This window comes from Octodon degus, unplaced genomic scaffold, assembly GCF_000260255.1.
Source record: "Octodon degus isolate 3935 unplaced genomic scaffold, OctDeg1.0 scaffold00298, whole genome shotgun sequence".
NCBI classification, from domain to species: Eukaryota; Metazoa; Chordata; class Mammalia; order Rodentia; family Octodontidae; genus Octodon; species Octodon degus.
Window position 1 is genome coordinate 1,429,290 of NW_004524874.1, and position 14,667 is coordinate 1,443,956.

The window sequence follows — 14,667 nt, forward strand, 5'->3', positions numbered from 1 at the left end:
CCTTTCTATAGTTTATCTCTTCACTCTGTTTCCTTTGTTGTACAGAAGCTTTTTAATTTAATGCAGTCTTATTCATTGATTCTTGATATTTGTTCTTTCCAGTGCTATTGGTGTTCCATTCAGGAAACCTTAGCCTGTGCCGATGGCTTCAAGTGCTGCCTTGATATGTTCTCCCAGCAGTCCCAAAGTTTCTTATGTCTAGATCTTTGATCTATTTTGGTTTGATTTTGGTACAGGCTGAAATGGGGATGCAGTTCCAATTTTCATACCAAGGTATTAAGCAAATGAAGACAAAGATTCAAACACAAGGCCTTCATTTTAGCTTTAGTAATGATAAAAAAAAACTTCCAAAATAACATGAGCTCCATCAGTAGTGGAGTGGGCAAATAAACTTAACACATTCATTTAAAGAATTGTAATAACATGGAAAAATAATCACAATATAGAAATAAATATGTCTTAACCCACAAGACTGTATCCATACAACATGCCTACTTGTTTAATTTATATTCTCTGGAAAATACTAGATGATTACTTGTACATTCTGTTTCATTTAAATTTGTACAACTAAAAAAACCCTGCATCTTTAAAGCATATATTTTTTAGTAGCTGAAATACAGCCCCAGTAGGACAAAAAAAAATAAGTGGGTTCTGTGGGGACAAACAAAAAGATCTCAGATATTACAATGATTTGTAGCTCTCTAGAGGGTCAAAGTAGCTGGACAGAGGTACAGTATGCATGACTATTTCAGGGGACTGGGTGGCACACTTAGCACAAGTACTTCTGAAGAGTCAATATTTCATTGATCTTTAGGGGAGATAGTTAAAGCAAAAAGGACAAAAGAAATAACAGGAAAAATAGTCCAAAATATTAGCACTTGTGGTCATAGCTAGGTTTTGACATTAGAGAAACTTTTCGTTTCTCCTTGCATTTCCTAAAATTTGTACACTGAGAATGCATGCATTCACAATGAGGAAAAAACAGTAGTTTAAACTTTATTTAAATTGAATAAATTAAACAAGTGAAATAAGCTAATTGAAATTTAGAGAGATCATACTGAATATAATGAAGAGAGGAATCGACAGATTGTGTAATGGCGCTTCTCTGTGCTGTAGGGATATTACTTTCACACTGAAAACCCCTTCAAGGACTGGCCTGGAGCATTTGAAGAAGGCTTGAAAAGGCTGAAGGAAGGGGACCTGCCAGTCACCATCCTGTTCATGGAGGCAGCGATCCTCCAGGACCCTGGAGATGCGGAGGTAGCATTTCCCCTTCACTTCCTCAGGCTTAGCACGGCTGCGTGTGCCAGTGAGGGACAGGAAGCCACAGGGCTCATCATGTAAAGGTTCACAGCGGCACTGACATGGCTTAGTGTGACCTCTGACTGAAAGCAGCAAATAGGTATATATTTCCTAACCAGCTTAGTGTGCACAATCTCCAAAGAGAAGGGCTGAGGATTGGAAATGAAAATTTGAATTTACCAACCTGAAACACAAAGCAGTTTCCAAGGAGCAGTGTGCACTTTTGACTGGGTCTTGGGTCACACCACTCAGTGCCCCTGATTGGTTCACTTAATATTTATGGGACACATACTCTGTTCCAAAACATTGCACCAGGTTCTGGCTTAAGACACTGAAAAGCTGGAAAAATATAACAGTCGAAAAGATACCTTTATGGTCTACTGGGGAGGCAAGGAAATAAAGCAATGCAATTCAGTAAGCACCAAGTCAGAGGCTTCATGGACAGGATGCTCGGAAGGCAGAGGGCAGCGATGCCAACCTGGCCTCCCTGCACACACGTATCCAGGGCTGAGTTCTGATGGAGAAAGAATTGAAAAGAATAGGGAAGTAAAGCTATTTTAAAGAAGTAATGGTGTGTGCTAGACAGAAGGGCTCGAATTATTATGTGAGGGTCAAACATGGTCCAGAATGGCAGGGGAGGCAGGCAAGAGCTGAACTACATCAGAAAACCATAGGAAACCACTAAAACTCTAGCACTCTGCTCTCTCTGCCTGTCTCTGTCTGTCTGTCTGTCTGTCTGTCTGTCTGTCTGTCTGTCTCTCTCGCTCTCTGTACATGTCAAAAAAACACTACAGAATAGTGGTTAGCCTTCCAAGCCCTGTTATCACAACTGTGCAGGGAGGGCCTGACAATATAGGCCCTGCTATCCCTGCCTTGGGACAGCTCGGTAAAGTCCTCTAAATTTCAGTTCCCTCTCTACATAATGGAGGTCACAACAGCAACTATCTCAGTGGATGTTGGAAGGATTAACTTACTTCCTCCAAATGAGGTGTTCAGATCAGTACCAGGCACATTAATGGTGAACCGTCATTTCTTATTGTTGAATGTACTTAGCTTGGATACAAAGAATAAGTAAACCAAATGCCATTTTTTCAGTTTTCAAAAGTTCCTAGTGTTCTTTTTGGGTAAAAGATGTGCAGTAAAATGAGATTAAACTGAAAGCTATAAAAATACTGTAATTTTTTAAAAATAGATATATGAAATAATTTCATCTTGCATTGATTGATTGATTGATTGATTGATTGATTGACTGATTTTTAGGAAAGGGTCTACAGAGTGTTCAGGGTCTCACTGCGGAGTGGTTCTCCTGTTTATGGCCTCCCAAGTGCTGGTATTACAGGCACGTGTGCCACCACGCCCAGTCTCAATTCCATCTCAGGGTGCCCGGGGGCAGGGCCGGCACGGCGGCAGGCTGAGGAAAGAACCCCCAGGCCCCTGCGCCTGCTTTTAATCTGCTGAACTATTTGCCCAGCCCTCATCTTGCATTTATAAATTGTATGTATTTTACCAGATATTTTGTGTTTGTCATATCACTCAATACAACACTGGGAAGTTAGAAAGAAAAGTATAGATCACTTTTCCAGATTTGAAAATGAGAAAATTAAGGTCTTTGGTAACTGAACAGATACCAGGCAAGGCTTTATATAGACTGCAAGGCAAAGATAATGATATTGTAGATAATGAAGGTGGCACCATGGCCAAAGGCTAAAGCCCTCAGGAAAAGACAGTTAGATGGATCTTTTCTTCACAAGTATTCTAAGACTCTTGAAAGAGGAAATCAAAGTGGAAATTGTCCTATATAAAGAATCACCAATAATCCGGCTTAGAAATAATCAGGATTTCACATAGCATATCTCTTCTTAAAACTTCTTAATGTAAACTCGACTATTTAGCTACATTTCTGGGTTATTTTCTACCCATTTTCCTCACAATTGTATAGTTTTACACATTCATCTTTTGATTTTAAGATACCTAATATCATAAAATCTCAGAAACTCAGAGATGTCCATAGCCCTAGGATGTAGGAAAAGATGAAAATACTGGGGACAGCATCATGACCCAGATGTCACAAGACAATCTGCAGAAAGGCACTGGATATTTTTCCCTGTTACATGGCTGTTGCATCTCGACCAGGTTGTATTGCATAAGAGATCTGTCACAGGTAAACCAACAAAAGCACACAAGTAATTAGTTGTTTCCTTTGTTTCAGGCATGGCAGTTTCTTGGGATAACCCAGGCAGAGAATGAAAATGAACAAGCAGCCATTGTCGCCCTCCAGAGGTAGCTGGAGCTAAGTGCAAAATAATGGGCCTGGTGGGCATTTGTCAGTGGGTTTTCTGGGTTTTGAATTTTTCTTGACCTTTGTTGAGGTATTGCGTAAAGAACTTGACCCAGATAAGCATTAGACTGCCATATATCACCCACATTTAGCTCTGTAAAACAAGAACTTACAATAAAGCCACGCTCCTAAATCACCATGCTTTGCTATTTGGGGAGGTCATAGATACAGAGCTGTGATTTCGAGGCTTATCCAGGAGTTACCCGTATGGTCAGTGCCTAGTGACCTGTCAAACCTGCACACCCTGAGCTGCACACCAGGCCTCTATAATACAGTGTACAGCTTACCAGATCCCTGACTGGTTCATATGCATGTAGAAGTGAGAAAAGCCCTTGATAGAGATTTGTGGCATCGAATAGGAGAAGCAGGGATGACCTGTGTTTCCAGGTACCCCACATCTGCAGATGGAAGCACTGGAAGTTACCCTTCCCTTACAGAGCAATGTATAGTCTTTCCTCTCTGGATGCATAAATTTAGTTCAAATCTCACTAGGGGTGGGGGATAAGGTAATAAAGCATCATTAAACTATAATATCCCTTACTTCCCATTAGGTTATTAACACTTTATGTGCTTATATTTCCTATCATTGTAAACACACTTATTAAAATTATCCAACATTGGCAGTCACCAGAATGAGTTTTAACTTCCTTAAAAATACTCTGGACTCACTTTTCAGATGAAGAAATATGGTGTCTTTCAGCAACTTGACCTCAACAAACTTAACAATGCTTTTGCAAGATTTAATTAAAAACACTTCAAATTTTCTAAAATGCAATTAGATGCTAGGCCAAAAAATATCTGAAATTATTTGTTTGACCTTTGTTCAGGTGCTTAGAATTGCAGCCCAATAACCTGAAAGCTCTGATGGCTTTGGCTGTGAGCTATACAAACACTGGCCATCAGCAAGATGCCTGTGAAGCTCTGAAGAACTGGATTAGGCAAAACCCAAAGTACAAATACCTCGTGAAGAGCAAGAAGGGATCTCCAGGCCTCACTCGGCGGATGTCTAAGACCCCAGTTGACAGGTATCCCTCTTACTAGATCTTGGCTGGCAGTAAACACCCATACACACAATCAGCCACCTTCAGGATAATTAATCAGATCTCTGCCACCCCTCATGCCTCACTTTTAGAACATCATTGTGCTAGAAGAGCAGCCCTAAAGAGAAAGATTTATGCCACAATCAAGCTGTTTTCCATTGTATGACAAAGTACTATACCACAGAAAATGAACCTGTAGGAAGGTTCTAGAAGTTTTAGTCTACAGTCAACTGGCCCTGTTGCTATTGGCCTGGGGTGAAGCAGCACAGCATGGTGGGAGCATTCAGCAAGGGAAGCTCCTCTCCTCATGGGAGCCAGGAGGGAAAAACAGAGAGAAGAAGGAACCAGGGTCCCAGTAGCATCTTCACTGACACATCTCCCCGTAACCCAACTTCCTCCCACCAGGCTCCACCATCCAAAGGTTCCACCACCTTCCAGCAGTACTAGAGACCAAGTCTTTAACAAGTGCATTTTGGGGGAAGGGACATTTATCAGACTGAAGCAGCCATCCTGGTGCTCACTTCAGCAGCGCGTATGCTAAAGCAGCCATCCTCTGGTCACAGGGACTGTCTTGCGTGCATTCAGAGACACTTATCCAAGTATCATACTTCAAAGCCAAATATTTCAAACACTCAGTGCTCCTAAAGTACAATGAGTACCATGTGTTACACAACTTGAGAATTAGAGATGGGCACCTAGAAGCCCTTTCTTCTAGGAATTTTGGCTTTGTGGTTTGGTTTGTTTGTTTGTTAGTTTGGGTGGTAATGATGATTGAACGCAAGACCTTGTGTGTGCTAGGCAAGCACACTAACACTGAGCTACATCCCAGCCCTTTTAGGAAGGGTAGGGAGACCAAGGTCTGGCTGAGTTGTCCAGGGTGGCTGCAAACTTGGAATCTGCCTGCCTCGGCTTCCGGAGTAGCTGAATGACAAGTGTGCACCACTGGCAGAAATTTTGACCCCGGGAAAATTGGCTGTATTTTTAACATTTTGTATTGTCACTTCATTTGAGTAAGATATTTTTAGCAAAATTTTCCAGTTGGTAATGAAGGGAGACTTGAAATAGAGTCAAAAGAGCTTTAGTTGTTAATCATTTAGGCCCAGACTATTTGGTTGATGAATCTTTTTTCTTTTGTAGCTCTGTCCTGGAAGGGGTGAAAGAATTGTATCTGGAAGCTGCCCACCAAAATGGAGATATGATTGACCCTGACCTGCAGACAGGTCTAGGGGTACTGTTCCACCTGAGTGGAGAATTTAACAGAGCAATAGATGCTTTTAACGCTGCCTTAACTGTTCGACCAGAGGTAAGAAAGCTCAGCCTAGCAAGACACCTTAATTTTCTCTGCAGTTTTCACAAGCTACACTCTGTACATGCCTTCTAGGCATTACCACCCCCCTACTACCCTCAGTGTTAAAGTGATCAGTATCAATGATGTGCTACAGAGGCTATTAATCTAAAACACTAAAGTAAAAACATCAGCACCTAACAGCGTCAAGTGGTAACAGCTCTTTGATGGGCAAAAGTCATTTCACAAAATCATCCTGAAGATTTTTGAGTAATTCACCTTAACGTAGTCTCTGTCCATGAGCGATGCATAAATTTTAGCCCTCTTCTTTCTCCTGCAGAGAACTATGGGAACACTGGGTCACTGTGGCTTGTTCAGGTTGTTAGAGTGACAAGTGTGATTTTTGTTATCAGGACTATTCGTTATGGAATCGTCTCGGGGCGACCTTAGCAAATGGTGACCGCAGTGAAGAAGCCGTGGAGGCCTACACACGAGCCCTGGAGATCCAGCCGGGCTTCATCCGGTCCCGATACAACCTGGGGATTAGCTGTATTAACCTGGGCGCCTACAGGTAGGCACACCAGCAGGCAGACTGAAAGTCCCACTCGGGACTGAGCTCAGTAGCCTGAGGGAGTGTTTCCAAAGAACTAACTAGATCTCATTGTTTTTCTTTTTTAAAGAAAATCTTAAAATAGTAAAACAAAACAAAACAAAAAAAGAAAAGAAACAGAATTTCACTAAAAATAATAGGAATTCAACAATGGTTGTTATATTGCATAATGTTGTCTTCAAATTAGTTTAGCTTACCAGATATAAGCATGCAAAATTGGTATTTAAGTCGTAAGAAATTAAAAAGAAAAAGAATTTAAGCATTAACGTTTCCATTCAGTAGACCAGCAGAAATCAGCAGTGCAATTCCTGTACATACACATAAATACATCCTCTCCCTTTCTTTGTTCGTCCTTTTCCTCCTCGTGGTTGCTGTCCTCCCTTTCTTCAAGGTTCGCCATCTCTGTCTTTTCCGATTATCAGGGATCATACATGACTGTCACTTCTTTTATATGATGAATGCATGAGTGACATTTTTCTTTATTTTTCTGTTTTCTGAATAATCAAATATCACTTCCACAACTGGGAAAAGGGAACTAAACATTAGTTTTAAGCCCATAAAGTGTAAACCCTTTCTCGTTTTCTGAAAAAGCCAAATTATAATCAGATGAGCCTGGGCTCAAATGACAGCTCCCTTCTTACTTAGAGCTCAGTTTCTTCACTTTTAAGAGCAGGCGTGGGGCGGGCGGCGGGCAGGGGGGCAGCTAGGACTAGTTGGCAGGATTACTGCGCAAATGACGTTCATTGCCTCGTACAGAGTGGACATCAGGGCCCAGCAAGCATTTATGATAATGATTATCATGTTTATTCAGATGAATCTTCAGAGAACTGCGTAACTTGGTTGTGTTCATCGGACAGCTGAAGAATTGCCAAGCTGCCTTTGTGCATTTTGCCACCAGCAAAGACTGAAGTAGGCCTCAGAAAACCGTTGCAGCAGTTATGCCAAAAGGATCTTACAAAGAACATTAGCCCCTCAGGTTAAAGGGCTGGGTGACTGCTCGGCAGCTGCTTTGCTTTACTTGGACAGAGAAAGCGCTGCTTCAGAGACCCTCTTCACCTCAGCCATGAGCCCCCGAGCTGGCCCTGGCCGCCTCCCTGCACACAGCTGTCTGCAGCTGCTGCTGACCTTCTATGCTGACTCTATTTCTTTTTCTTTCTTTTTTCCTTTTTGTATTTTAGGGAAGGGTCTACAGGGTGTTCAGGGTCTCACTACTAGATCAGATTTGTAGCGATCTGCCTGTTTACAGCCTCCCGAGAGCTGGGATTACAGGTGCCTGCCACCACGCCCAGTCTCAATTGCTGTCTCAGCAAACCCTGGGGGTGGGGCTGGCATGGCCCGCCCAGGGATCAACCCCCGGCCCCTGCACCTGCTTGCAGGTGCTTTAATCTGCTGAGCTATTTGGCCAGCCCTCTGACTTCACTTCTAATTCCATCTGACTTGCCCAACCTCAATTACCTCTTGAGCCTTTTTTTTCATAATTTTATTGATATATGATATATATGTATTTTATGAGATAGCTTAAATCTTTTTTCTCTTTTGGAACAAGGGAAGATGTAAACAAAAACATATATATATATATATATATATATATATATGCATTCAATGAAAGGAGGCTTTTTATAAAGCTGTCAAGATGATTTTTTTTCTTCACTGTAGCTTTTTCTTATGAAAAATAATACTTGAGGGGCCCACTCAGTGGGAGAGCTATTGGCTGGAGACTATGACAGGTAAACATTAGTATCTCTGTGGACTTATGAAATATAAATCCTCAAGCATAATGTCTTCTGGATAGGAACAAATCAATCCACAACTGCCAGGTAAATTTGAATTTTCAGGTGAACAGCAAGTAAGTTTTTATTACAAGTAACTCCCAGAAGGACTGGTGAGATAGCTCAGTGGACTAAAGCACCTGCTTAGGCAAGCACAGGGATGGGGATTTGATCCCCCGCACCACATGCCCCGCCAGCCCCGCCCCTGGGAGCACTGAGCCAGCCACCCAAGACCAGGCATGGTGGGTGGTGCATGCCTGTAATCCCAGCGCTGAGAAGGTTGAAAACAGAAGGATCACTATGAGTCCAACCTGCGTAGTGAGACCCTGTACCAAATACATTTTTTTAAAAAGCAACTCCCAGACAGTATGAGATATACTTGTACTAAAATTGAATAACAAAATTATTCATTGTTCATCTGAAAGTCAAATTTCACTGCTCATCCTGTGTTTTTATTTGCTAAATATAACAACCCTGATCGATGAGCTACTCTGCAAAATCTCAAATAAGTTTGCACATCTTTTATTGTTGCACCAACTATAGGAAACCTTGCAAAGTGATATTTTGTGGCTTCTCCTGAGGAAAAAATATCATCAACAAAAACATGAATTCTGAGAAGGAGTTTAAGTTGGGGTATAGGTATATGCCTAGGAAATGATAGCCCTCAATGGAAGAAATTCTTCCATCTTCACAAAAGACATCTCCCTGAAGAATGTCAGGTGCCTGTGAATGTGCTGCTGGATTTCATCTCAATTTTCTATAGAGTTAAAGGCAAGCTCTACCCTAGTGCTGTATACCATGGAAATAGGAAAGCAGACTGTCGGTAGAGCTTAAGATGTTACACCTTCGTAAACAGGAGCTCCAGGCTATAGCTTAGTCTGGTGAATCCTAGGCTTTTCAAAAGTAAGGACTTTTTTTTTTTTAATTGGCAGAACCGGGGATCGAACTCAGGCCCTTGTGCTTGCCAGGGAAGCACTTATTCTACTGAGCCATCTCCCCGGCCCCAAGGATCTTTTTTAATGAAAGAAGAATCCCTCCCCTTTGGCAGTAATGCTTTTAATATCCATGTAATGAGAGAAAGCTGCCTTTTATAAAGTGAATAGGGCTTTTAAATAAATAAGCATTTTATTAAACATAATATACACAAACTCTTTGCCATCATCTATGCATATATGTGTGAAACATTAGAAAACCAATCATACACACATGTATGTAATATTCTGAGTCACTCACATGGTCTCTGGAGTCACAAGTTGAAGAGTAGGTCTATGTTACCTCCATGCAAAAACTTGGAGTGGCTTGATGAGGCCAAAAAACTAGACTGTTCTTCTGTAATCCTTCTAACCCCTCTGAAACTGCTGCTGCATCCTTGGGGTTGCAAGCAGCTGGTGAATGAGAGGACTCTAAGATTTACCTTTGCCAGAGTTCCTACCAGCCTAGGATCATGAGTCTGGAAGATGTTTGCGCTGGAGCTGCCACCGTGTGAGCAGGGCCAGGAAGTGGCTCTAGGGCAGACTTCCTGTGCCCATCATCCTCTAGGGCCTCCTCTCCCTGCAGAGGGGTGATGAGGACACCCACTCCATTTTCTTACCCAGCTTGCCACATGCAGCCCCACCATTTCCTCTGCCTCGCCCTTGCGGGCAGATCTAACCAAATAGATGAGCATGTGCCAGGCCATATGTACAGGAATTAGAAAACCAGCCTCCCTTTCCTGGTTACTTTCCACATGGTTAGTAACTACTTTCTGGGAGTAGGTAAGGCCAAGTGTGGGCAAGTTTTTGAGAATAAAGCAGTTGTAAATGAAAGGGGCATGATTATTCCTAGCAAGAGTCAGCCTGTGAGATATGTGATACAAGGTCAGGGTGACACTGGGCTGCAGAACAGGGCACAGCGAGCAGGGGCAGCTGGCAGCAGGCACAGGCATAGACAGACAGCAGCTAACTCAGTGATTCTCAAACCTCATGCTCATGGTTCGTAATTACTGAGAACCCCAGAGGGCTTTGTTTACATAGATTTTGGCTATCAATATTTACCACTTTAGAAATTAAACTTAGAAACACCTTAAAAGGTTAATTCAAAACTGGGAAAATCCAGTACATGTTAACATAAAAATCATTGTGTATGAAAATAATTATTTCCCTAAACAAAATTGTCTAGAAAGAAGTGACATTATTTTACATTTTTGCAAATTTCTTTTATCCCTTGCTCACTAAAAGACAGACCTTCATATCAACTTCTGCATTCAATCTGTCAAGATATTTTACATCATATAATCTCTGGAAAATCTCACTCTATGAAAGTAAAAAGTCAAATACTATCTCAGTTTTATTGTGAAAATGGTTTTGACCTCATTGAATTCCAAGGTTCCCTAAGACCACAATTTTAGAACTATTGATCTTAAGGCTAAGAGTTTTCACATTGACACAAGGGCCCCTCACCATGAAGTTTTAAAATAATTTCTGTTATCCCTATGACATACTCAGAAAAACAGTCTGGGAGAAGATAAGAAATTTTCCCATGGCTCAGGATACAAGTCGATACTTTGATAATAAATCCAGCTTCTTCCTACCTCTATTCCACATCTCTAGCACTAATAGGAAAAATTAGACACAGTGTTTCTGAGTAGGGCTTTTTTTTTTTTTTTCTTAAAGTCTCATGATAGAAATCATACCTCCAAGGGCTGGCCAAATAGCTCAGTGGATTAAAGCGCCTTCAAGCAGGCACAGGGGCCCAGAGTTCAATCCCTGGGCCTGCCATTCCAGCCCCACTCCCAGGACACACTGAGATGGTGACTGAGACTGGGCGTGGTGGCACACGCCTGTAATCCCAGCTCTTGGGAGGCTGTAAACAGGCGAATCACTATGAATCCATTCTAGTAGTGAGACCCTGAACATCCTGTAGACCCTTCCCTAAAATACAAAAAAAAAAGAAAAGAAATCATACCTGCAAGAAGATTAAGTGTTCAAATCATTCCTAGAACAGAGAGAAATCAAATGCATCAAGGGGTTAGCAGTGGATTAACTCTTATCCCACACGGCATTCGCAAACTCTTATTTTTTTTCTCTCTGATTTCACTGTATATAATAATGATTATCCTAGCAAGATAATTATTATAATGATTCACTATACAACAAAAGAAAAATTAGAGAATCAGAAAGTTGTTCACCTATCATCTAAAAGACCATGGAGGAGTGATACAGGATTTCACACTATAAAAACATACTCTTTTTGTTTTCAAAGTTTGCTAGATCTGAACTTTGTTGCATCTTAAAATGTCTGTTTTTCTCCTTTCTCAGAGAAGCGGTCAGCAATTTTCTCACTGCCCTCAGTTTGCAAAGAAAGAGCAGGAATCAACAGCAAGTTCCTCACCCTGCAATCTCCGGGAACATCTGGGCTGCCCTCAGAATTGCACTGTCACTGATGGACCAACCGGAACTGTTCCAGGCGGCCAATCTTGGCGACCTGGATGTCCTCCTAAGAGCTTTCAACTTGGATCCTTGAAGGAAGAGAAAAAAAGAATAAAGAATAATACCCACCCTTCTGTGTTATTGTACTGAGAAGTGAGAAACTTTTATTATGAATTTCGACAAGGATAAATCAGATATTCAAAAGGCCATGGTCATATAACCCAAGGGAATTCATTTCTACAAACGATGCCCAGTCTCTGTTCAGATTCAAAAGCACAAACAGAGTCAAGGTGAGGTTCAAAAGAAGAACTGAGAAGTGCAAGACAAGCCAAGATAAAGCAACCGTGTGTACTCTTCCTAAGTCACCAGTCTATTGCAAAATCTATTCTTTATGCTTTATGTCCCCAGTTGCAGCTAATGGCACATCTGATGAATTTGTTTATAGGACACATGAAGAAAGCACTGATCAGGGAATTCTGACGGCACCCATACCGTCCCCAGAAACCCTCCCCTTCACAAGACTGAACATAGTGTGGGCCCCTGGTGCATGCACATATATTGACTCAACTAAAGACAGGCATTGCTTAACCTGCTCCTGTTTTAACTTTTTCTGTAGCCCTTGTTTCCAGAGAGAGAGCTTTGCTGGCAAAAGCAGTTTTTGCACTAGAAATTTTTGCTGTTCCCAAACAAAACTTTTCTGGGATTGTATATACGCACTTTAATATCTTATTTATGCCTTGCTGGAGTTTTGTTTTGTTGCTCCAATTTTTAACTTGGGGTAAAAGATTTAAGAACTCAGACTTGTTAGATCAATGGACCAAATAAAAAAAATCCTGAAAGTAGTTTTTCATAGTGTAGGCTTTTGAATGAGTGTTTTTCTTAAAGCAGATATGATGTAGGACATAAATCTGTCAAACACAGATCTTATTCACATGCTTTCTGGGACTGTATGAATATAAGAGGCAAAAGACTGTCTCTTCATACATTTTCTGCAAGGAGAAAGTTTGATGATGTTGTGCTTTCTACTGAGTTTGCTTAAGTGTTATATCTTACTGGCTTTCTAAGTGCCCTGCACAATAATGTTCCTTTTAAATTGTTACTATTTAAATGCTATTTCTTAAGAGTGATAGATTTTCCTAAAAATGATGGGTTTCTTTAGTTCCATAGTAATCTTCAGTTAACCTTTTTATGAGTATAGAGGATCAACCTTTTTTAACTGAAACTTACCAAATGTCAAGTGGATTAAAAACTGCATGCCCCTTTGGCTCTTATTTTAAACATTTACAAGTAACAGGAATTTTCTATTGCCAATAGTGTTTTATTTAACCTTCCACTTAGTTCTTAAGTATTTTGTTCATATTGGGGGTTTGATTATTTTGAAAGTATATTTTTCAAAGAATTAGAAAAAAAAGTTTTCAAAAGTCTAACAAAAATATTATTTTACCCAGATTTGGTTCTAGTCCTGTTTTTCACCTCATCTCCTTCCTTGTTCTAGAATCTTCCCCCAAACTAGCTGGTCCTAATTTTTTCATATTCTTTGATTAGTAATAACTTATAATACTCATGATTATAGTTACCAAAAAAAATTTAGATCAAAACAGTTTAATTGACTGGGGAATTCACTTCCACTAAGGGAGAAATGGGCACACAGCTGAGGCAGGACTCTGGGTGCAGGTGTGAATCCTCTCCGCTGTGACCTTGGAGCTTCTGAGCTGTGAGTCCTCCAGGCCTCAACTCAGAATCACGGGTGTGGAGCCTAGGCATATGACAACCTAAGCCAGTTTGTAAAGAGGAAGAGGTGAGGACACTGTGGCATTCACTGTCAATTGACAGGATGACAGCTCCGGCCCAGCAGCAAGAGACAGAGGCTTTAAGGCATTCATCTTTGGCAGGAGTAACAACCCAGCCCTGGCCTTCATTCCCTACAGTTTGAGCAGCATTGTGAAGATCAGCAATATTTTCAAGAATGACAGTGGTTAAAATTTTAGAAAGTAGAAACTCAGGCTGGCAAGAAGTCTTGGGGCTAGCCTCCAGCTGATGGCACCTGCCTTCAGGAATATTCCCAAGAGGCCAGCATCTGTTCTCTGCCTGCACACTCAATGACTGGCTAGTTGATGTGGGTCCTTCAGAGTCCGTCCGCTAAGAGTCTGTGAACAAGGAACTGAAAGCAAACTTGGCAAGTGTTTTGTTTGCAATGGCATTCTACACTCGGGCTTAAATGAACGTGCAAGCTGCTGTTTTCTCACCTTGCTAGCCATATTTGCAAGAGATCAGTAACAGTTGAAAGTCTGGGACTAGTGTAAAGGTGGAGTAGTTTGGTTTAATTGGATTGTTGCTGAGGAGTTGTCATTTTTGTGGTCCAAGATTTATTTTGATATTGGAATTCAAAAAGTAACCTCAAAATCCAGAGTTGCTCTAGGGCAAAGCTGACAATTTTTTACTCCCACCATTATTTATCAATTTTTAGCATATTTCATGGGACTTTCTGCAATATATCTACTGCTATCCATTGGAACTAAGATTTTTAAGCCATGTGTGTGGCACTTGCATGTAATCTGAGCTACTCAGGATTCTGAGGCAGAAGGATCCGAAGCTTGAGGTAAGCCTTGGTAACTCAGTGAGACTGTCTCAAAATAAAAGTTACCACTCAGTGGTAGGATACTTCTTAGCAATTCCAAGGACCTAGGTTCACACTCCAGTACCAATCTAAACTATAGTAATAACTAAGATTTTTATATCTATTATCTGTCAGGAAGTCCAAAATTACTGCCCAAGAAGAGTTGTAATTTTCTAAGTGCAAATTATTAGTAAAAACTGAGTAAAAATTTAGAAACATAGAGCAGCAGCAAAAATTAGCAGCAAAATTTTAGAATATTCAGGCTGGGGAGATGGTTCAGTAGAATAAGCTCTTCCCTG

General features: G+C 41.0%; 1 protein-coding gene across 8 annotated transcripts in view; it reads left to right on the forward strand.

Moving 5' to 3' along the window:
• Positions 1-14,147, forward strand: part of Pex5l (peroxisomal biogenesis factor 5 like) — a 270,061-nt gene extending 255,914 nt beyond the window's left edge. For 5 of the 8 annotated variants that reach the window (XM_023707559.1, XM_023707561.1, XM_023707560.1 and 2 more), the window contains 6 exons: positions 1,117-1,260; positions 3,512-3,582; positions 4,468-4,665; positions 5,818-5,983; positions 6,379-6,536; positions 11,641-14,147. In XM_023707559.1, the coding sequence (XP_023563327.1) occupies positions 1,117-1,260; positions 3,512-3,582; positions 4,468-4,665; positions 5,818-5,983; positions 6,379-6,536; positions 11,641-11,845 (942 nt within the window). In that variant the 3' untranslated portion in view covers positions 11,846-14,147. The remainder of the gene's footprint in view (positions 1-1,116; positions 1,261-3,511; positions 3,583-4,467; positions 4,666-5,817; positions 5,984-6,378; positions 6,537-11,640) is intronic. The other 3 variants (XM_004647278.3, XM_004647280.3, XM_023707564.1) reach the window with 1 other exon arrangement.
• Positions 14,148-14,667: the final 520 nt, after the last annotated feature.